Source organism: Miniopterus natalensis, chromosome 2 (genome assembly GCF_054644295.1).
Source record: "Miniopterus natalensis isolate mMinNat1 chromosome 2, mMinNat1.hap1, whole genome shotgun sequence".
NCBI lineage: Eukaryota > Metazoa > Chordata > Mammalia > Chiroptera > Miniopteridae > Miniopterus > Miniopterus natalensis.
The window spans coordinates 16,599,586-16,624,593 of record NC_142082.1 but is presented as its reverse complement, the minus strand read 5'-3'; the positions used below and the strand labels follow the sequence as shown (position 1 = coordinate 16,624,593).

At 38.1% G+C, this 25,008-nt stretch overlaps 1 protein-coding gene across 2 annotated transcripts in view; it reads right to left on the bottom strand.

Annotated features, from left to right (window-relative positions):
- NRG1 (neuregulin 1) overlaps window positions 1-25,008 on the bottom strand; it is an 889,211-nt gene that overhangs the window by 147,906 nt on the left and 716,297 nt on the right. For both annotated transcript variants that reach the window (XM_087814157.1, XM_087814158.1), the window contains exon 2: window positions 7,033-7,210. In XM_087814157.1, the coding sequence (XP_087670283.1) occupies window positions 7,033-7,210 (178 nt within the window). The remainder of the gene's footprint in view (window positions 1-7,032; window positions 7,211-25,008) is intronic.

Genomic DNA, 25,008 nt, shown 5'->3' with positions numbered 1-25,008 from the left:
TGTGTGAATAGATGAAGAAAATATTTGGATGTTCCCTCTTAAGCTCTCTGCAACACATCATGTTCCCACTGGTGGCTGTACCCGGTAGGAAAGGGGGAGGCGATATCCAGAGGGCAGAGGCAGTCAGAGGTTTCCAGATCAAGGGCAGCAATAGCCAAAGCAACATGTGGCCTGAAAAATCAGCTTCATTAGCTGTAACTCAGAACAATGTCAACAGATAAATCTGAGAAAACAAAACCAAATAAAGTGCACTATGCTCAAATAAGTCTGGAAGACGGTAGGTTAAACGAAAACAGGCTTTCTTTTGCTGTTTTGTAAATCCGACATGATTTCTCAGTCTTTAATATGCTAATGTATTCTGACTCGCCAAGAGGGAGATATATTATTTAGCTTCTCTCAAATTTATTTGACCATGAAATCCTTGTCATTCACATGGCTTATATGTTAATATTTCTTGAAAATAATGGTCTACAGAACAATGTTGATTAAAAAATGAACCTAATATAATAACAACCTTGTTTATCTATGTATGGAGAAGATGACCCAACGGCCATTTATACAGGGATATTCACATATTAATCAGAGAGGTTATTCATAGAAAAGTTTCCCTGAAGTATATCCTTATAAACCAAAACAGATCATTTGGATGGCAAATACCCTGGCAAGCAGATTTATTATTGAGATTTGATAATAAAATGTAATAGCTTTTACAACAATATTAGGATATTCACCCCCCTGTCAGATTCTGATAACATTTAAGCCTTGTTTGAGGTTTCAAATCTAGTGCTTTTTAAATGGATTATTAGCTATTTGTATAATTTGTTCATATATGACAAATGTTCTTCATGACAGACACTATGAGAAATGATAGAATCAGTGTTACAATAAGCTCGCCCATCCCAAAATAACATACTTAGCTGAAAGAATTTTCATTTATGACCATGGAACCACTAACAATAATTGATAGGTAAATTATTAAGAATGTCAGGATGGGGAATAGTATCTTGGTTTTCAACACAGAAGAAAAAGTGAATTCCTAAAATAAGATAATACTAATTTTTTTCAAGCCCCAAAACTCTGAAATAAGATTACTAAAACAACAGCCCAAGAATGTACAACACCCTAAGATTATGATAATTTTAAGAACACTTCTGTCCTATTTATATAAATCTAGGAACAGTCTTTATGATATATAGACTTCTTTCTTGACTCTGTGCCATTATTATTTTAACTATTGAACTTTATCAAACTATAAGAAACATGGTAATCAAATTTATAGTTAACATAATCTTAAAGGGATAGTTCTTAAAATAAAAATTCTCCCAATAGACCTGGGCAGTGTTTCCTGGAACACTATTCCAAGTCACGTAAATATGTGTTATGCTTAAAAAAGAGAGAGAACTGGAAAAAAGATTTTTTCTATGCTCAGATAAATGTTGCATTAAAGAAAGATAAAGAGATTTCTTTACAACAGTACTTCTTCGTTGTTTTTATGCAAATATGTACTGTGAATTTCTAAAGCAGGCATGATTTGTGGCTAAGGAATCCTTTCTGTAGAAAACACCCTTAGGAATTCTAGCACGGAACATCAATGGGCCAAGACCAAGATTCACAATTTAATCAAGATAAGCCTAACAAATACATTCAGGTTCAAAAATCAGTAGCAGAAATACAGGCTGGAAGAGAGGTCTTTTGACAACAATATACACAGAAAAAAGGATTTCAGCTAGTCATGCATTTAACATTACTCCATTTTAAACAATTATTAAAAGAAAAAAACACACGTATGCAATGTTTGGTCAAAAACAGCATAAATCAAATTAGATAAAATTCTCAATACACTGTTCACAGGCCGGATCTCATCTAGAATACTGAATTATGTTCTGAAGTGTCATTTGGTGAAAAATATCAATAACTAGAGGACTTTAGAAGAGGGTGATCAGAATTGAATAGGGCATAGAGAAGATTCTGTTAAAGAAACACAGGTCTTACTGGCAGGCAGTTATGAACAAGGTATAGGTAGGTATTTTAATATTTTTCAAGGCTGTCATCTAGAAAAGGACATTATTTGGAGAAATTCTTGAAGAAGAATTACATCTTAGAGGAAAAGAAGGCATATATATATATTTTTATTTATTTAAAATTTTAAAAAATTGATTTCAGAGAAAGAAGGAGGAGGGAAAGAGAGAACATCAATGATGAGAGTCATTGATTGGCTGCCTCCTGCACGCCCCCTACTGGGGATAAAGCCCACAACCTGGGCATGAGCCTTGACTGGGAATCAAACTGTGACCCCTTGGTTCATAGGTTGATCCTCAACCACTGAGCCATGCTGGCTGGGCAAGAAGGCATACTTTAAATGATAGTCTTAAAAAAATGAATTGGGTGTCTCATGAAAGGTTAAGTTCTCTTTTCTGGAAAGATTGAAGTCTGCATAACCACGTGTCAAACACACTCTTAACAAGAATATCTGTATGCAGAGAAAGATTAAACTAGATCAGGGGTTTCAACTACTTTTGAAAACAAAAAAAAGAATCTTGTTTAAAAATGAAATCTTAAATTGGTGCCTCATACTTAAAACTATGTTAAAAGAGAGAAAGTGTTCAAGTCAAGGAGGTTGGCAACCCGTTTGGTAATCCAAAAGAAACAAGATTCTCTAGGAAATCAATGGGTAAATCACTGATCTAGGTACTCATTATTAGGGCCTTTTTGAACACTAATCTAATAATATATTTAAACTGAGATTCTTCAATCCGTGGGTTCTAGAATAGGAATGGGAAGCACTGTGGCAAAAGAATGGAAATAAACAAATATTTCTTGAAAATGTTATATTGCAACAATTTGGAGCTTTGATAAATATAGATACAATGGCCTTGCTTTACCCTCAACAGACTACCATGCATGGTTTATAGGAAGGATGTTAACTTGAGAAAATTACTGAAATTCCCTTCCAATCATAAAATTAACTTTTTGCTCTTTAATTAATAAGTTATCTGGGAATCTGGGAGAGGTTGAAGTTTTGGTGGATTTTCATTTTCTAAAAGTATTAAAAGAGTTCATTTATAAAAAATGCTTAAAACAATGCTTCAAATAGGGTAAACTCCTGATACATGCTAGCTGTTATCATAACTGCATTCTACATTCTTGCAATGTTTAAATTTTTATAATGAGCATACACTACTTTTGAAATCAGAAAAAGTAATACAATGTAAAAATAAATTAGTACAAACTGATCTATAAAAGAAAATTCTAAATATTAATTTCTTTTTCTTCTTTTATATCAAAATGCAAACTATGTTCCTTCAGTAAGGGCTCACTGACAAGAGGACTCATGGTTCCAGCAGCTACTCTCTCATTTGTCTTATTTAGCGTGATTCTTCCACTACAGTTGACATGCCAGACAACTTAATAGAGGGATCAGTTTATGTAATTCCATTCCTCTGATCTCTAAGGAATCACATATGAACTCTGCGTGTGTGCATGTGTGTGTCAACACAGCTTCAGATACTGCAGAAGTGCCAGTAATAAGGAGGGGGAAGGGCTTCACAGGCGATTATTACACTCTATAGAACCAGGCACTGCACCAAATGCCTCACATAAACTGTATGAAATAGGCACTTGGTGTTCCCGTTTCACACGAAAGGAATTTGAGAGTTTCTTACGTATGAAGTTAAAATGACCTCCTGAGCTGCTAAGCTAAAAGGAGAAGGGAATACATATTAAGTTTTTCTATTATAGAGAAAAAAAAAAACCAACAACAGAAGAAATAATTTAAATTTTTTTAAAAAAACTGTAACCAAAGAAGTAGAGCCCATTTTAAACAAAATTAAAATATGTAAGAGGAGAAATGAAGAGCTACGACAACATTAAGGGCATCCGAAAGTGTGTGCCATACACAAGCAGTAGGCAGTTAGCCTTCCATATAGAACCGATATTGAAATGAGGCCAGTCTGACAGCCTCGTACGTGAATCTGCCACTCACCAAGCTCTTTAACCAGTTTTCTGCATCAAAATCATTCACCGGGCAAAGGAAACAAGAACAAAGGAATCAGCGGACACATACCACTGGGGCAGTTTCCATTTCTTCTAATTGGTCCCACACATTGCTTGGCCAAATAAAACAAACAAAGGCTCAAACGTAAACTCAAAATCATAGGAAGAACATGTAGGAATGCAGTGTATTAGTAGGAGCAGGGGCAGGAGGGCGATAAGACTTTACAAAATAATAGAAACTGCATATTGGTTTGAAAGCTTTTCATAACACTAAGGGATTAGAAGGAAATTCCGGCTGCTATGAACAATCTCGATTCTAAGATGTGAAAAAGAAACCTTAGACTAAGGACTGGAAAAGAGTCAATGTTTTACTTCAATAAAGAGAATCCCAGGGAAACCTTACACCTCACACTAAAATTCACCTCTGCTTGGTGATCACAGTTTAAAGATAAAGTTCATTGCTTCTCGGCCTTTTTGCTAAGATCAAGTGTAGTAAGATAAAGTTTAAGTCAAGTAACCAAGTAACCATCGCAAACTATTAACATTTTGAATATATTGGTAATGAAAACATTATACATATGTAGATAAAGCTGAAAAATAAGAATGTTTTTATTAAAGACTTCACTCTAAGCCTACACACGTCCTTAGCCTTGTGTTGCGACTTCACTGTAGATGAAAAATCACAAGCATTTGTGAAAAGACTCCTGACAGGGAGTCAGACCAATTTCAAACCCAGGTTTTACCATTAATTAACCTGAGATTGACAGGAAGAAACAACTTCCTTCATTCTCAGGATCTTAATTTTAAGTGGATATAATAATAACAGCATTCATCCTCTTATATTTACAAGACAACTTGAAATAACAGAGCACTTTGCAAATGTTAATTGCATTTAGATTCAGTTTCCTCCTTTATGCTTAAAAAAAGGTGACACACTAATTTTTTAAAAAGATACAACTTCAGAAGTGACCACATACCCAATTCAGAAAACTGATAAGCTGGGCACTTCAAAATCTTTTATTTTCAGAAGATCAAATACGTTAAATGTCTTTCTTACAGTAAGTTACAGTTATATAACTTCAATAAAACGCTTTTTTTTCCATTTAAATCTTTCCAGCAAGGCTATTGTTTAAAAGAAGCCATTTCTGAATATTGACCTATCTGGTATAATGGGATTTTATTAATATGTAGACAGTGCTCTTAGCTGTCTGGACCTATGGAGCCAATACGAATATGCTTTTCTGAATACTAATGATGCTTTTATATGTCATCCAAGCCATGTAACAAAATGCCTCTTTAAGGCAAAAAAAAAAAAAAAAAAAGAATATACTCTTTCAAAACTGTTTATTCTAAGCAGCTCAGTTGTTTTGTTCCTTATTTTCACTTTACCCACCCAACTTCATTTACTTCTCTCTAGGCATCGTCAGATTGATACTTGCAGTCTGCAGACGCTTTGTTCTGTTCCTGCAGCCTGGGTAAACCTCTCCTCCCTCCCTTCCCCCTCAGTTCTTTCTAGGAAGCCACTGTCCCTGACTGGGTACCCCCCCCCCAATCTGTGTTAGCCTCTTTCTACAGCATCTCACGGCTACTATCGTACAATTTAAAACTGGGTGTTCCATTTAAAACTGACTGTTTACATTTCTCTCCCACCTAGACCAAGCCTCTGAAGAGCAGAGAGCATGTCTTGCTCACTTCTGCGTAGCCAGCATCTAGCACAGGGTCTGACACACAGCAATTTGAACAATAAAGGGCAACATCCCTACCCACCTGTCCACGCTCCAATCTGCCTGGCATCTTAACAGGACCTGCTAGTGACTGTGATTCCTGTTCTGCCCCCCAATCGCTCACCCCACCTCACCCACCCAGCCGGAGGGGCCTCTCTCCCTTCAGCAGAGTCAAATCTACACTCCCCGCAGCTACTCCTGAGCTCTCAGGGTCTCCCCCTCTTTTCAACAACCATGCCACTTAGTGTCAGTAACCTACAACTTAGCACTTAGTTTCATTGTCTGATATGATGTGCTGGATATTTCATCTCCCTAATTAAATCTTGACTTGTGATACAGTAGGATTTACCTCAATATAACTAATACTTTTTTAAAAAGATCACCATTTGTAAGTAGATGAGCTGCTTACCAGTCTTGCAGCTCCCCAGGCCAACAGTGTTTCTCACAGTATCAAAGGAATGCCTGCTTTTTAGAAGTCAGAACTAGATCGTCTCTATACCATCTGATGACCCCTACGTGTAAAGATGTCGACCTATGATTCTTCCATTTCTCCACAGTTCTAGCATAAACCCTTTCACAGGCACTGAAAGGTCATTGCTATCATTTGACAGCCCCATGGGAATGAATGAGACATCACTCTGCATGTGCAGATGACTTAATTTCTACTAACTTGTCTATTGGATGAAAAACAAAACAGACACCAAAATCCATCTAAAAGTATTTCTTAACTTCTCTATAAAAATCATACTTATTTTTTCAATTCATTCACTCTATCTCCTCCCCTCCCCTCCCCACATGCACATGGTATTAAACATGTATGCTTTCCATTTTGAAAGAAGGAAGGAGGCATTAAGAAATCCAAGAAACAGGTTTGTGTTCCAGCTTAGTCTTACTGGTTGTGTGACTCAAGGAAAGGCACACCGCTTCACAAAATTATACACGTACCATGTAGAGTCCAACTGCCCTTACTACCTACGGGAATATCGTAATAAAAAATATTACGTAGAAAACACCGCAGCACTTTACAGTATTATTTTATTATGCTCACCCAAAGATACGTTTATTGATTTTTAGAGAGAGGGAAAGGGAGAGGGAAGCACTGATCGGTTGCCCCCACCCCTCCACCCCCATAACTCCCCAACCAGGGATCAAACCTGCAACCTAGGTACAGGCCCTGACCAGGAATCGAACCCGAAACCTTTGGATGTACGAGAGGACGCCCCGACCCACTGAGCCACCCGCCGGGGCTAGGCCGCGGGTCATTTCTGTATCTCAGCTCATCGGTATTGCTCCTGCTGCTTCGCGGTCAGCTTACCCGGGCCTCTTCTGTATCTTCACGTTCTGCGGCTTGTTCTTGCGGTTTAACTCGCTCCCGTTCTTGAACCACTTGAATCTGAGCGCGGAATACTCGGAGCTGGTCTCACACCGAAGCACCAGTCTAGAGCCTGCCGCGGACTCCTGGCTTTTCATCTCTTTCAGTCGGAGAGGCAAGGCTGAAAAGAGAAAGAAAAAGAAAGTTCTGATCACCTGGTAACCTTTCAAGGAGAAACATTAATTTGGGGTGAGTCCGGTCAATACACCATTCCCAAAGGTTTTACTATCCGAGAAAGAAACAGACATGGGGTGGGGGGGGTTAGCCAAAATGTGTCTCACCTTGAAGAACAAAATGCCCAAACATAATATACTCGGGGAAAAGAGGGCCCAGATTATAAAACCCTTTAAAAACACTCTAGACAGTTGCTTCCATATTTACATTCTCTGATACCATTACAGATCCCGAAGGAGAATGTGTGACCGGGCATGCTGCGTCCCAGATCACAGCAGGCCCCTGTCACAGTTCTGTGCCCAGCTGCGGCGGGCACCATGCCCATTATTTAAGTGGGGAAGCTGAATTTCAGAGACAGGCAGGTGACTGACCTCTCCACGCCTACAACCTCCTGGACAATCAGAGTTAGAGTATCCTGTCGCCAGAGGTGGCCCAAAGAACAAACAGAACCCACAAATCTTAACAAAGCTCCTTTCCTCAAGACGGAAATTCTTTGGTGACATCAGTCTTTAATTGGACCAACAGGTGCTGTCCCATTAGACAAAGTCTGACCATCCCAGATGACCACCGCACGCACACCAAATTATCACTGAGGCTGCGCTTAGCTCTTGTAAATCTCAAATCGTGCACTAACTTGTAGAATGCCTTACACTGAACACCTACATACCTAATTCTTAGTTTAAGCAAGACTGCTTAAGAGAGAATCTCCTCCCTACTGAAATATTTATGGACAAAATGTTATAATACCTGAGATTTGCTTCAAAATAAAATGGTGCTAGGGAACAGGTAGGCATAAAAAGGAAACAAATTTCCCAAGGAGCTGATGATGGTAGAAGTGAGGCAATAGATACACATGGTGCTTTGTTACACGATTCTACATAACATTCCAACTTTTTCATAATAAAACAGTTTAAAAGAAAGGACTGATGAATGGATTTTCCTCTGCACACAAAATTCCACGTAATAACCCATGTTGTGGGTATAGAGATCTCAACAATTCTGTTTCCGCCGTGTCTTAGGAAAGCCAACTACAAAGCTACTTCTGCTCAAGTTCAGGAATCAAAAGCAAGTCCCAGAAAAAATAAATGCAGGCAAATGAGATTGCGCTTCCCTGATCCAGGGCCCAGTTACTCACTCCCTGGGGACGGCCATCAAGGCTCCCAGGACAGCAGTCAGAGCCCCGTCAGACAGGGGCAGAGTATCGCTCCTACTCAGGCCATGCTTGCTTTTCTACAACTCTGCCCTGACCAAGTCAATAAAAAAAAATGTCAGGAGTGAGCATATAAGGGTTCCAGTACATTACAGCGAAAGCCACTTGAGCGCTGTGATTTCTCAGCAGTGCTCCTGCGGTTACACGTCCCCCTTGTATTTGTTTGGAGGCCAGGACACGAGGTGGAGCAGGGACTCCGTGTGGAGACACAGTGACAAGTCAGAAAACTTATCTTAGCTGTCTGGAGCCTTCAATACCTCACGGTTTTGTCTGACAGCTTGAAAATAAGATTTACTCCCTGAACAGATTTCACAGGAGCCTTCGTTTTAAGGTGGGGTCCACGAATCTCTGTTTTGGAGGTTTTTAAAAACAGACTAAATTCTCATCAGTCTGCAGTAGTGTCTGTACACTCTTATAAGCTCTCTAAGATCATTTTCAATTTTGCAAGCCTGGTGAAGGGTTTTAAAGAAACAAATCTGGGGGAGCTGAATGACACCAAGAAAGTGCTTTACATATGTTAAGAAAAATTAATCACCTCATTATTTTACATGCAGAGTAAAAGAACTAGTTTCATTTTTTTAAAAACTGGCCCCAACCAAAACTCTCAAGGTTTGCTCCCTTGCCTACTCCATACATGTGCTTATCAATATAGTCTGAATGCAAATTAACTAGGCTAGTTTACTTTGGTTTGAATAAATAATTTTCATGTCATTTGCATCTCTTTTTCTTTCCTTTTTCTCATCTCCCACCCTCCTGTTCTTATTTACTTATTTCTTGTTTCTTTATTAAGAATCTTTATTTTAAATGTGAGGAAACAATTGGACAAATTCAAATTGAGGGACAATCTACAAAACAACTGGTCTGGACTTCAAAAATGTCAGTGTCACAAATGACAAAAGAAGACTGTGAAGCTGATCTAGATTTAAGGAGATGAAGGAGATGTGACAAATAAATGCAATGTGTAGCTCCTGACTGGGTCTTGCTTTATGGGGAAAAGTAGTTATAAAGGACATTATTGGGACTCTTGGGAGAACATAAAAGTATTGTATCAAAATTAGATTCCTCAAGTGCGATTACTGCACTGTGGTTATACAGAAGAATGTTCTGTTCTTACGTGGTATCTGCTGAAGTATTTAGGAGTGAAATGTCATGACGTTTACAACTAAATTTCAAATGATTCAGCAAATAAGAAAATACACACAGAGAAAAAGGAGCCTTGATTTCTCTTTTCCCCGCCCCCTGCCTTTTATATCTGGTCTTTCTGCCATTGAATAAAGGGCTCCGGCTTACATTAAGTACTTTTAAAGTCTTGGTTAAGTTTTCAGTCATGAGGAAGAGTCTTGGAAATATTTGTGTTATAATTCACAAATGTAGCTCTTAAGATTATGTCTCCATTTAAAATCTGTGAGTGGTATGGCACTGAAATCCCCATATGGTTCACCCTCATAACCATGACTTTGGAGTTCCAATCCTACTAGGTCCTTTGGTGGGAAGACAACACTCTCTCATCTGGCAGGTCAATATCTAACCTTCCCTTTGGGGTTCATGTGCAAAGACCGGTACATCCTTTATCCTTAAGAGAGGGTCTGTGATGTAATGAGGCAGGTACTTTAGGATATAAGGCCCTTCTTAGCTAAAATATCTACTCCTTAAGCTGACCCTAATGTATAAACATTTCTTGATGTTTGGGGTTCAAGGATCTCTCTACTGACCAGCCTGAGTTTCTCTCTCTTGCACATAGTTTCAAGTCTGTCAAAATGCAGAAGCTCCCAGCTACTCTGACTTTGTATCCCTAGAAGTCCACTGGTAATAATTGCCCCTGCCATGGCCTTCAGGGAAAACCATCTACCACGCAAGGACATGAGCTTTTCAGAGAATAGCTTTTTTTTTTTTTAATTACTTACTTACTTAATTAATTAATTTTTTTAACTATATCTTTATTGATTTCAGAGAGAGGAAAGGAGAGGGAGAGACAGAGATAGAAACATCAATGATGAGTCATTGATCGAGCCCTCAACACGGGCATGTGCCCTGACCGGGAATCGAACCCTGATCGCCTGGATCCTAGGTCGACACTCAACCGCTGAGCCACGCCCGGACGGGCGAGAATAGCTCTTTTAAGGAGTTAACTCAAGATCTTCCACGGCAAAAATATAGAAAAAAATCTGTGTACCACCAACAGAGCCACACAGCTGCATGCTCAGCCCATGGGTGATCTGATGTCAGTGGAACCTACTAGAGAAATACCATATAAGGTTCCTCACACATTTCTGGTGGAGCCCAAATTCAAGGATGCTGGAGAATTGGCAATAACATGAATTACCCTGTCTTCTCACATAACTACACTGATGGAATACCCCTGAAATATTTCATAGATTCTTGACAAAAATGCAAACCATTATTGAACATATGTGGTTTGTATGCTTGTTTTTCCCCTCATCTATCCATAATAAGACAATTTTCAATAGGGTGCATTTTCTTTCAATAGATTATAAAATAATAACTATATATTCATAGAATATATTTTAAAAGTATATGTGCTTCTTTAGATATATGGTTTATTCACATGAAATAATCTCACTTCTTTCATGGAAAAAATCTACACTACCAAGTACTTTCTAATACTCAGGTAGAACTTTGGAAGGCCATGGTAGTTCCTAAACTTGGGGTCATTTTTTTTTTAATTGAGTACTTGGATTTTAAAACTGCAAAAAATTTTTACTTGCCTTTCAATTCTCGTCTAAGAATAAATGGTCTGTTAATTAAAAATTGGTTGAAGGCAAACACAAGGCGAAGTTAATGTTCAAATGCAGTAAGTGTTCTGTGACTCTTTGGCATGATTTCATCGTATTTGGTCTACCACAGTTCATAATTTTGCTTTCAATGTGTTTCTGGAGAGGCAGTAGCTCCACACCCTGAAATAATTTAATGAAACAGCAAGTTTTAAGCAGTCTCTGCCTAAATCTATTTTGAACTTGCTTGACAGTAATATGAACATATCCACACCCTTAGAAATGCATCAACAGAGGCAGACAGTAAAGTGCAAAGAAGAGCAGCCTTTTAAAATAGAAACTCAAAAGCCCTGAGAGCAATGCCACACACTTCACAGGCACTTTTTACAGGCTCTAAGTGTATATTGCAGGCTTTTAAAAGATCACAAACATACTCTTCTGACTCTAACTCAATGCAGGTAGGTATACTAGGTATACTTAAAAAGTCTGTTTTTGCACTTCTACCTTTCTTATTTGATATGTCACACGATATAGGAAAAAAATCATAGCAGTGCCCTGGCCAGTGTGGCTCAGTTGGTTGAGCATCACCCCATGTACCAAGAGGTCTCGGGTTCGATTCCGGTCAGGGCACGTGACTGGGTTGCTGGCTTGACCCTCAGAAGGGGGCGTGCAGGAGGCACCCATTAATGGTTCTCTCTCATCAATGTTTTTCTCTCCCTCTCCTTTCCTCTCTCTCTAAAATCAATAAAAAATATTAAAAAAAAAAAATAACCATAGGGAAAAGATGATCATGGCCCTAATGCAAAGATATTTATTTTACATTCTGACCACACAAAAATTTAAGGTGATATGCTCATTTATTCTAATAATTTAATGGGTATTTGTCATAAAAGAAAATGGCATTTTTAAGAAGAAACATTCATCTCAACAATCCTCTTGTTTAATCATCCACTGTGCACTTTTTAAAAAATATATTCAGTGTGACTCTGTCAAGTACTGTACTGAATTGTTAAGAACAGGAAACAAGTTTTCACGTGTGTAAGCTGCCGAGATATGCTGATAGCATGTGACACTAGATAAGTCATGCTTTCTGTTCTTTAAAGGACCTGACAAATCAAAGTTAGCTCATATCATTACTCTCCGTGTTTGACTATGTAGCTAATCTGAAGAGCCTCAACACACTGAACAAATTAAACAGGAAACCTGCAAAATATTATCTAATAACAGGGAGCTTTCAGCTGTGGTCCCGGTAATGTCTTCCCTGCATAAAGCCTTTTAAAAGCTTGACATCACACACGCGCGGATCTCACGGTGAAAATTGGTGACTGACAATTATGTTAGTTAATGAAAGCCACACGATATCATTCATCAGTCCTCTAGGCAGAAGGATTTCCTTTTTTCATAGTCATGTTAGAGGTAAATAAATTACTGAGAAAAGTCTCTAAAACTCCTTTACTGATCATATTTCTCCCTCGCTGCTCTAGCTCATGGAAGAGATTATGGCCGCGCACAATGTGGATAAAGTTTATGCTTTGCCATCTGGTCTTCTCTTCTGAGCTGCACTCACAATCTGACTATAAAAGGGAAAATTTATCTTATCAGATTAAAATTTGTAAATATAGCTGTGTAAAAGGCACGGATTGCAGTGGCAAGGTATTTGAGAATACACCTGGCTTTAAAACCACTCCTGATACAGTGAGTGATCTTGAGCTAAGTTAAGAATCATCCAACAAGGTCACCATTTGCTGACACACGTGGTGACATGGTGCTCAAACTGCCCCATGCTCCAGCTGAATCATCACTCTAGTTCCTCACCCTGATTAACTGGAGTTCCCCATGAGTGACAATGGGACTGCTATTTGTCCCTGTGCATTTAGCGAGGACATCTGGAGAGATAAAACATGCAGGTGCCTTCATTTGACAGAAAGTCACTATAAAATTTAGGGTATTATAAAATATTCTCAAGCCGATTCCATATCATTGGCAGCAAACCAAACTCAACCAGGAAAAACACTGCAATATGCTTCCAAGTATGGTTGAGACAGCTGGGCTCCAGAAACACCACGCTGGTGTTTCCATGTCCAACTCCCGATGCCGTGCAAGGACGTGTATGTGTACAACTGAATGATCTCTCTATGAGCAAACAGTAATCCTCGGAACATGCACAGAGCACGACATGAAACACAAAACAGTAAAACTGGGAGCAATATTTCAGCATGTTATGTCCAATATTCACTATGCTCGTGCCTCTCCAGCTAAAACTGGCCTCTTACTAGAGTTAACTTGGATTCCCCAAACATATCAGTTTCCCTTGGTGGGGATTTTTACACTTGGGGGTGCTCAGAGTTCCACTTCTCACAGAGAACCGCTACAATGGACCGAAGCAGTGTGATTTTTGCAACTGCAAGAATCTTGATTCTTGATTCTCTTGAATCTCTAGTTGAGGGTATGAGCCACAGTCAGCCCTGACAACTGTGCTTAAAACTATGCCTATTCTAAGGCCACAGAAAATGACTAATCACATTCTACATCTAAATACCATACCCAACACGCTGCAGTGAAAAGGCACATGTGCAAAAAGAGGGCCATTTAAGGAATTTATCCAAATCAAAGGAAGGATAAGAGTGGTTGTTAGTAGGTGGTCACAGTCCCTATTTGGAGGCTTAGGCTGCTGCTGGTGGTGGTGGTGGCATGTGTGTCCATTTTAATTGTCACTATAGTCAAACATCCAAATGTCAAAATTTATTAGATGGAAGAGACATAGGATCCTGTGAACTGAGCACAAAGTAGGACCTCAAGCACTTGCTGAAAGAATAAGTAGTACTGTCTTTACTTGGAAATTCCAATGTTCACCTATGTTTCTCTAACCTCGTCATAGCCGTCAGAGTGTGGTCTACTTGAACCCCACCGTAGCCCACACCCCAGTCACTGCAATCATTTCCTTCCTGTCTGATTCAGTGCACCTCATCTCAGCTTCCCCACAGAGGCCAGGCTCTTCTGCCATTTCAGCAAGAGGCTCACACACATGGTATTATCTCCTCTGCCTTCAAATCAAAGTTGATCATTGATTGACCCCAGGCTACAAGGTCTAAGTTTGTTCCCTCAACTGTTAAATGTACTCTTTCATTTAGTCAGCACCTGTGCACAAATGTACGGTTTGTGTCAAAGTCCACTTTCCCTGTGACAGTTCTTGTATGTACGTATGTAAGGTGGATAATTAGTATTTCCATTTTACAGGTGAGGGGATGGAGGGTTATGCAGAACTTGCTCTGTGTCACAAGGGTAACCGGCCGCAGGCCAGGGTTTGCCCTGGGACTTTTTTCTCCAGCGGGTGCCTGTGTGAGGTGAAGGTGGGACAAGGTGGGGAGAGCAGGAAACTAAAAATTAGGAAAGATTATTCTATTTCATAGCCACTCTGGTCATTTTTTGTTTCTTATAGTATGCTATATAAACCAGATCACTTCTCCAAGCATGTCTGTGAGAGGTTTACAATGCTGTGAAATTCTGCAAGGGAACACAGTGCGGATTTATTAGGTAAGAGAATTTTTCCGCCTGAAAATTGATATTATGTTTGTTGAAATGAGCAATCCTCCTCTTCTACACAATCCTGGTGTTCTTTGTCCCATATTTCATAAATCGAGGGCTAATGATAAAACTATGGAACTACACAGTAGTGTTCCCAAGGCCTAGGAGATCGAGTTTAAATGAGGTTCTCTTCCTTAGCACGTTCCACAATAATAATAGCTAACACTTGTTAAGTACCTACTCTGTGCTAGGGACTGTTCTAAGAACTTTATGTTCATTAACTCTTTTAAGTTTTATAACAATTCCAGGAGATATACATTACTATCATTATTCCCAATTTACAGGTGATGAAAGAGGAACAGAGAGGTAAAACAACCTCCTACCGTCACACAGCCGGCCTATTGTGGTGCCTGTATCTGGACCCGGGAAGTCTGACTCCAGAGCTTCTGTCTGGACTGTGAGGCAGCAAGCTCAATTCTTTGCTATGTTGGATATATTTATAGTTCCCATGTAAGGTTTAATTTATTGATATATCAATAGTGAGCATATTTTCTTGATAAAACATGGGAACACAACACAACAGATCGTTTCTACACCCATCTGAAGTACAAAAATCAGTCTGGGAGAGAAAGTAGATATGAAAATTGCTGAATTTCTTGAGCTACTTTGATGATTTGTGGGGAAATAAAACATGACAGAATATCTGAAATTGGCATTAAACAAAAAAATAAATAAATGTTTTTGAACTGTGTGGTAGTCTGTCATCTGCCAAATGCCACAAGGGTGAACCACGCATCTCTCGCTCCTGGTTCACTGAAACACGACAGGCTCCATGTACGGGGGGATATAGCAACCAGAGGATCTTAACAGATTAACATTGTTCTTTCAAGGTATAAAGGCAACAATCTGTGACAACGGATGCCGGATAAATCACAGAGCAGCCGTCAGCAGCTTTCAGGTGAGTGTTCAACAGGCCTGCCTAATTAATGCTGTCACCATAGCTGCCCTCAATTATCAGAACATCTCATTCGTGCACATAAAGATGTCCCTGTAAGCTTCATTTAAGGTCATCAATACCCAGAATTAAAATGGATCCATTACAGTTTGACCTGACTAATAATGTAGCAAATTTCATGTGACAAAAAAGTATATAAACTTGATCTTCTCTGTTGTCAAAAATCAGGGTTTTAAAAAAATTTGTTATATATACCTGTCACATTCACCTCCAATATGTCATCTAACCAGAGAAATGGAGAAATATCTAGATACTAAAATTTTGATGTTATATTTATTTATTTTCTTACTGCATTGGGGATTTTCTCTTGTGATGTTCTATTGCTTAAGTAAATTTAACCCATTAGCATAACCTTGGTGTGTTAATATTTGTCTTCATGCCCATCATTTCTTTGTTCAAGTTGAATTACAATTATTTAATTAACTGATGTCACTAAAATTCTCTTATCATTGGAAAGAAAGACTTCATTTAGATGTTCTGAACTGGATGAAATACCCAGGTAAGATGAGTTAGCACCTGGCTATAATTAGTTTTAAACAATGACAGCTACATAAAAACTTTTAAGCATTGCACATAAATGAACAAAACCCCCGAATAATCTACCAAGATTGGTTCCCTGTGATCTATTTGTCACAGAGCCATTTAACACTTACTCCTCTGTGAAGAACAAAAAATGTTAGCAGAGCTAATCATAAAGAAATGTGTCTTTTCAGGCCCTCTAAAATCAGTTTCTTTGTTATTTAGATAGGCCAACTTTCCTACACTGTAGTTTGCTGATTTTTATTTTTTATTCTCAGATAACTTATTAAACCAAATGACACTAAAAGCCACACGCCAGGATTGAAAGGAGGCTGCTCAGTTCACTGAGGCTTACGAGATCAGTTAAATTGCTCTCTGCTATTACCTAGAGTTTCAAATAACCATCCTTGAACCCCTTCTTAGTAAGTAGGGTCCAAGTTTGACTTTCTGAGGCTCTTTAAAGCTTGTGTAGCTCTTTGCATTTTCAAGCAGGTCCACCAATAACCTAACAGTGGATCCTAATCATTTTACTCCTACCTCACAGGAAAGACCAAGGAAGACAAGTGTCTTAGCTTAGGGTTCCCTGTGTCATGAATTTGTTGAAGAAGCGGAAAATGACCAGGGTCAAATTAAACAGACGGTTCGTGGAGAGACAATCTATGCTCCATAGTTGCTCATCTAAAGCAACCTGACAGAGCAATAAGGCTGTGATGCTTTTCTGGACAGGCCTTGGAAGCCAAACCGTAAGATTAGAGCCAAAGGGGTCTAGTTTCAGAGAGCACACAAAAAGGAATCACAATAAGACTCAGAATTTATAGTTTCTCTTATTTTACATAAAAACATTAATTCACTAAAGCATCTTTTGAAAGTAAAAGTGAGCTGCTTCTCATACATTCTGAGATAATCCATTGGTTCCCAAATCGCAATACAGTTTTCTTGACATGACGATTCACGAATATTACACAAAAGAAACCTAAAAGAAACCTAAATGAAGCACGTCAACATATAGCTCCCATTTCCTCCATAGGGACACTGGCATGCCACTAGCTATGTCTTTATTTTGTTTGGTTTTGCTTAGAAAGAAGTTTAATTAGATTCTTTGTTAACAGTTTCTAGTCTAGGAATTGAAATTACTAAACTCTACACATAACATCCTGAGATTCTGCCTCTAGCTTTTGATAGTTTCTATTAACAATCAGAATGAGAAGTCAGCAAGCTTGGTGTCTAAGTGGGACCAGGGAGTCACATAATTACTCTGAACCTCCGTAATCTTGGGGGTAAAAGGAAGGGGGGGTAGCCTCTGCCTTACCCATTTCACACAGTTGTGAATATCTATTTTTAAAATTATAGTGAAAATATTTTACATCTTTAAAAAAATTAGTTAGCATTATTATTTAGGGATGATTTGATGGCCATTATCTGTAACTCATCTGAAAAGTCAGAAAATATTAGATCATATAAATCCAGATGACACAACATTAGACAATAAACACCCGCATATAGCTTGTGTCATTTCTGAGGACAAAAAAAAAAAAAAAAAAAGCAGCTGGAAACTATCAAGAAGGGTCACTAAAACATTCAAAGGGAAGGGCTGCCTGTGTCAAGAAATAGACTAAACATTATAGAACCCTAAAGACGGATACCAGGAAGACCAAGAAAGCAAAGCAATGGTCTTTAAAGTCATAAAAATTTATATTTATTTTTGTGTGGAAAGCGCTCAAAACATGAAGCAAGTCATTTTAGAATTAAAAAAGAAATGAAGTTTGGAAAATAAGATGTATAACTTAGAAAATACTTATTAATAACTAGGAAGCTATATAGGAAAATGACTCAGGAAGCAGCATATGGGAGGAAAAGATGGGCTTTGGAGTCAGGCAGGCCCAGCTTCCGAGTCCAGTTTGACTCAGTCTTGTGTCCTATGTGGGCCTCAGCCCGGCATCTGGAAGGTGGGTTTACCTTATACAGGACAGAGTGTGAGGGTCAAGGTACTCTATCGTGTACTTTGAACAGGACACTGCCAAGCACACAATAAACACAACATCAATAACAGCTTCTTTTTAAAAATGGAGATTCATAAGGAATTAATTACATTCATGGATGGGGCTGAACATGCCATTCAAGGAAGCCAAAATCCTAGGGTGAAGCAGAAGTAGAGGTAGAATCTATTGATTGATTAAACCATAATGTAATTTGTGAAATATATCCTTTATTTTTATAATCTAAAAGTACTAAAATTGTTGAGGCAGCTATAGCCTTTCTACTTAGTCATGCAATACAACCTTCTTTTCTATTTAAATTGAGACACTAAGAATTAATCACAAAATCTATATATAACCAACTAATATTAATCAGTTAAACATTGCTCAATTGGTAAAGAGGCATTTTAAAAGCTCTTAGTCATAACAATTATTTTTCTTATCAAAAGCAACTAGCAACTAGTTAGCTTTCTTTACATAAATTATATTCTCAATACTTCACTGGTTAAAAGCCTGAGTCAGACATACCTAAATTCAAGTCATATTCAGCCTTATGTGAGTGCGGGCAAATTATTAAAATTTTCTAGGCCTCAGTTTCCTGAAATGTAAAATGAGATCATAATAGACCCCACCTACATTATAACTGAACTTCATAGGGCTGTTAAAAGTAGCAAACAAGATTGTGCATTTAGCACTTAGCAGTCAGTGTGTCATAGTGCAAGCACGCAATAAGTGTTGGTAGCTATACTTATTATTTCATTATTTAAGTGCCTGGTAAGTTTGATCAGTTTATAAAGCTTTCTTTCTAAATGTATATAAAGTTTCAAAAGTGCCTGCCCACTTAGAGCTAAAATGAGAGAGAGGACACTCATCCCTGTGGTGGGCAGAATAACGACTGACTCCCAAAGGCATCTAAATCCTAATCTCCAGAATCTGTGAACAGGTTGCCTCACATGTCAAAAGGGACTCTGAAAGTGGGATTAAGGTAAGGACTTTGAAATAGGGAGATTATGCTATATTATCTGGTGTATTCAATCTAATCATGAGTCCTTAAAGGTAGACAGTCTTTTCTTGGTGTAGTCAGTCAAAGAATGTTCAGATATGAAATGTTGCTGACTTTGAAGTCAGAGGAAGGGGGCCCTGAGCCAAGGCATGTGGGCAGCCTCAAGAAGCTAGAAGACCCAAGAAAATGGATTCCCTTGTAGAGCCTCCAGAAGGAAACACAGTCTTGCCAACACTATGATTTCAGCCCAGTGAGACTCTTGTAGAATTCTAACCTATAGAACTCTAAGATAATAAATGTGTGTTGATTTAAGCCTCTAAGTTTGTGGTAATTAGTTACAGCAGGAATAGAAAACTAATACGATTCCCAAAGAGAAATCGTTTGTGCTGATTTTCTGATATTAAGAACTGTGAAACTCTATCTCATGAAATGGTTTATAGGACCATAGTGCATAAAAATAGACAGACCAGGGTGGGGAGAACCATAGCTATATATCACTTCACCCTTCATATCCTCTTATTCAGGGTCCAAGAGAGACCCCCACACCGAAGGAATCTTAGACCCCAAGGAACAGAGGTTGGAAACCATTAGGAGTTCAGGAACTGAAGTTCAACCCCAGGGACTGACCCCAACCAGCTCTGCCCCCATCAACCAATCTCTCTCTAGCCTCAATTTCCTGTTCATAAATTGGAGAGGTAGGGTCACCTTTCAGTGCTGTTAAGCTCCAAAGTGGGTCAGGGAGATCTTTTCTTCTCCTTTTTGTAATTGTGTTTCAGGAATTTATGAGTGGAGAGTCACCAACCTAATTTTTATATTTAAATATGATTTATGAGTACTAGCATCCCAATGGCAACAATATACAAAAGAGAGAAGAAAGGGCTTTTATAAAATTTTCCAAGATTTTCAAGAACCCAAACCTAAATATTGGTAGAAATTTGCTTAAGTGTGACAGTTAAGGTAATAAAATAAAACAAATTATTTTTCTAATGACTTTACTATTTAAGTAGCAGTAATTTTTCTTAATTTTTGGAAAATATAATTCTCAAAAGAAGACTTTACAGGTTAACATTACGTTCACTTCTGGGTTGATGTCTGATAAGATACGTCACCTGGGAATCCTACATCTTTGTTCTGTGACCTAGTTTCTGTTTCTAAAGAAAGCAATTTCTTTTTTTTTTCTTTTCTTTTTATATTCCACATATGAATGAAATCATATGGTTGTTGCCCTTTTCCATCTGACTTATTTTGCTTAGCATGATATTCTTATGATCCATCCATGTTGTTGTAAACCAAACAAAACAAATTCATACACACAGACAACAGCAGAGTGGGAGGAGGGGGTAAAGGGGGTCAAATATATGGTGACAGAGGGAGACCAGACTTTGGGTGGTGGCTGCACAATGTAATACACAGATGATGTATTACAGAATTGTACACTTGAAACTTATATAATGTTATTAACCAATGTTACCCCAATGAATTTAATTTTAAAGAAAGAAAACTATTTCATTGGTATATTCAAGTGTCTTACAGAACACAAGGGAAAACTGTGAAATGAGACCAAAAGTGTGCAGTGAATCTGTTGAACAGTGATTTATCTATAAAGGGGAGAAAATCATCTGAAATGAGTTAAAAGCTATAGGAATATGACACTTAAGAACCCAGCCTAGATCAAGCTTAGAGACAGGCCATGAAGGCTATTCCTAAACAACTGTAGGGTCACCGCTTTCTGAAAAAAAAGTCCATCTGCAATGCAGTGGACCACTTTGATTTAACCATTAGAAAGTAACTGTGAGAACTCCAATTTAAAGAGTTTTACCATGATAGTGACAAAAAAAACCCAAAAAACCAAAAATTTCTATAGTGGTTCTGCTACAGCATGTGTTAATGTAATAAGCAGGTTCTAAGTAGGGGCATGATATCAAGCACATTAATGATTTGAATCACTAAGGAACAACCTTTCTTCTAATTAAAGAGGTAGCATTAATAATACATGAAGATCTTAAGGAAAAAGCTGATCTCTTACAGATGTACATTGCAAGTCATGCCTGGTTTAGTGGCTTCGAGAATACTTACATTTTCCACTATGTGAAGCTATCTGCAGAAGCTGTGGTACAGATGAAAAATCTGCCAAAATATTTCCCCATTTTTATATGTAGTGCCATAGCGATGGCATGTATTAGGCTTTCAAAAAATGGATCAAGAAGTGAATACTGATCTCTGATAGAAAAGAATGCTCTCAAGGACCAAGGTCTGCAAAATAGGTACCAGTCTCAAGGTTTAAGGGTGTAGAGTCAACTAAAGTGTTAAGAACAAATATTACTGAAGCTGTAAGTGTGCTGTACTTTCTTATCAAGATCATTATTATTCTTGTTGGTGCTCCAGTGACAGTCCCATAAGTTTGGAGTGCTCTTCGCCCAGCCCTACTTTTCCCAGAAGCCCTATTATTGTTAGTGTGTGATTTTGCAAAATGATTTTTTTCCAGGAATTCCAACACAGACTTACAGCAGAAATATCTGTAAATAGGACAGGGACCTGCCCATGATCCTACAAACCCCCTTCACCCAGGCCTGAGGTTATCTTGTGTATGTGTAAGTCACCCCAGCATGTTTACCAAAAATATAAAATGTTCATAGACCCCATCGAAAAACTCTGATTTACTAGAGTTGTAGAAAAGCCTAATAATGTGCTTTTTGGAAAAGCACCCCAGATGTTTCTGATAAAGATGCTCTTGGGCATGACATTTTCAGAAATACTACAATGCTGGGGGTGGGGGGTGCAGTTCTCTTCAAAAGTTGCTCAGTATTTACAAAAGAGTTACTGGCTACTCCATTAAGTCTTTCCAGTAAGGACATTTTTTGAATGCTTCAAGTTTATTGCCTGAGGTAAATTAAAGAAAATAAGATTAATTTCTCTTCTGGAGAAATTCAGAACTGTACAGAAAGAGACAAATGTAATTTATGAGAGTTTTTGCATTCTTATGTGAACGCTTTAATGGGTGTCATCTGCTTAGTTACCTCTAAGACTCCAATTCTAACCCTTCATATCCAAAATAAGAGTTAACTAAGAGTCAGTGCTGGGTTTATAATTTTTTTTTAAATAAGAGGAAAAAAATGAGAAAAAGAGAATCAAATATTCAAATAAATTTCTCCTGAACTAAGCACCTGCATGCATCTTCAAGTGTTACAAGAGGTAGACTAGTCTCTATGGACAGGCACAATAATTCCATAATATTTTAAAAAATGATTTAAAGTATATTTTGTTAATCAGGAACACATTTATTTGGGACAGTTCATACGGAGGTTGCTTAAAAATATTTTTCTCTAATGTTTAAAATTGTGTAAGAGAAAGAAGTAAACAATTTAAAATCTGTGCTTTCTGTAAGGTGAATATATGCCTGCCCTCAGGTATGAATGCCTACATCTAGAAAGGGTACTTAAGAATTATAAATGGTATAAGAAGGTCTCATTCTCAGATTCTAGTTTAACCTTCGTTAGAACATCCAAGCCCTACCTTAGTGCAACCATTCAGTCTTTACCAAAATACTACCTCTAACTCTTCTCATTTTCTAGTCTTCTCCTAGGAAAACCTGAGCATTAATTCTTATGGATATTAGTATCTCCGACTAGATCTTTGCTAGTATCGCTTATCTCAAAAAATGGCACAAGTATCCATTCAGTTGAGCAAATTTAAAATTTGATGTTCTCACCTACTTATGCCTTTTATCCAGACCACTATAACATTCAGTCCATTTTACTAGCACCCCCACCCCCACACACATGCCCAACCCTTCCTGGAAGGGAAATTTTGAAGTAGAAATTAGGCAATAAACAGAGCCAATCAACCAGAAATTAGTCAACTCTAAGGCAAACACAAAAGTAGGAAACGGGAAGAGAAGAAGTGGGCCAACCACAAGGGCAATTAAACACCAACTGAACTAAAATATGCATCCTGGGAAAGGGGGAAGTAAGCAGAAAAGAAGCATCTTCATGAAGAACGTCAATGCCCATCGCTGATGTCCCCGTCAGGGAGGCAGAGCCAGCCAGCAGGGACACTGAGACAAAGGTCAACTGGGAGCCGGGAGGATCAGAGGCTGGACTTGGACGTGTTCTTCACTGAGGAGTAAGGAAAAGGGCTGATAATCTGCTCTTTAGCTTTATTCTACATTAGGCTCTGGATTTACAGGTTCACTTCTGTTCCTCAGCCATCTGTTTTTTCCCTGATAGCGTAGAACTCCAGGCCTTTAAGGTTGAAACATAACTGGTTCTCTCATAACAACTGGGCATTCTGAGCAGAATCAAAGGTTTCTGTACAAATGTGGGAGAGGTGGGGAGCAGACTTGTACCATAAACCACCTAAAATAAGGAATGCTCCGTGCTCTACTAAACTACTAAATTTGAGATCTCTTAGAACTATATTTGAGTAAATTTATCAAAGGTCTTTTGAAGGCCAGATGAAAACCCTATGAGAACACAGATTACTAAGAAAAAGACAGAACTGGCTGCGGAACATACACAATGCCAGTTAAAGAAAATTAGAACAAGGATTGTTACAGCAAACAGCAGGAATTTATATTTTATGGAAGAATATTGCAATGACAACTCTTCAAGGGATATTACAGAGCAGATATTATAGAGCAGATGCAGGCAAAATATGGCCCTCAGGCCAAATCCTGCCCACCATCTGTTTTTATAAACAAAGTTTTATTGGAACACAGTCACATTCATTTTTCCATAAATTGTCTATGACTGCTTTTATGCTAGACTGCAGAGTCTACAAAGTATATAAAGTGAAATACCTGCGAATGGGAAAGGAACTAGCTCCTCATCCGGATAAACAGAAGGGACTCTGATATACTCAGGATAAAGGCTGGCATTACCTAGTTTGGGCAAAAATGGCTTGCTAGTACAGGTGGGATATATGGGTTAGAAAGAGGTGGTGGGGAAACCAACCTCAAAGTAAGAAAATAAATATGTTATGAATGTGTGACTTGATACTTCACTTGATACATATTTATGTGGTACATATAAGTTTATTTGATGTTAATCTGCTACCTAGAGAAAGAGGAAGACTGATTTACCCAAATCCTGACTGACAGAAACCCTGGGTGAGCATAGTTATCAGAGAGAGAAAATGAAGCATGTGTGATATAAAATTAGAGCCATAATGATAAAAGGCCTCACCCATTGGAATCTACCCAAAAGAGGAAAATTCTGATACTACTCAATTAGTAATTTATAAAACCTATCTTGTTTAAATTTGAGAGGTTATGGCTTTATGCCCCTAATGGCTGTCAATGATTTTCAACTATAGTCAAGACAGAGATAAGATGCAAATGCAAGCTAGAATAATAACACATTGAAAGTAAGCAGGAGCCATTCCAGGATTTGATTGTGACAATGGATTATTATTTTACAAAAAATAAATTTTTGTCTTAATGAATCAAATCTGTACAGTAACAATATTAAAAGGCTCTTCAAGCAATAACTTGGAGACTTAATTCTGTACCTGACTTACACTGCGTAGATGGCAGTTTATCCAATTTGTTCCTGGAAGGCTCTAAGATCATTTACATTGTTTACAAAATCATGCTGAGTTTTTGTAAAGGGGATTATCAGGAAAGAAGTAAGTGAACTGAAAGCCAAAAATTGGGAAGTTGAGGAAAACAGATTTTAGAAAGACTTGGGAAATATGTCACATGTTGTAAGTATTTCCAAAATGTGTTGCAATTGTTCCTTTGAAACAGGCAAATGAGAATTACAGAA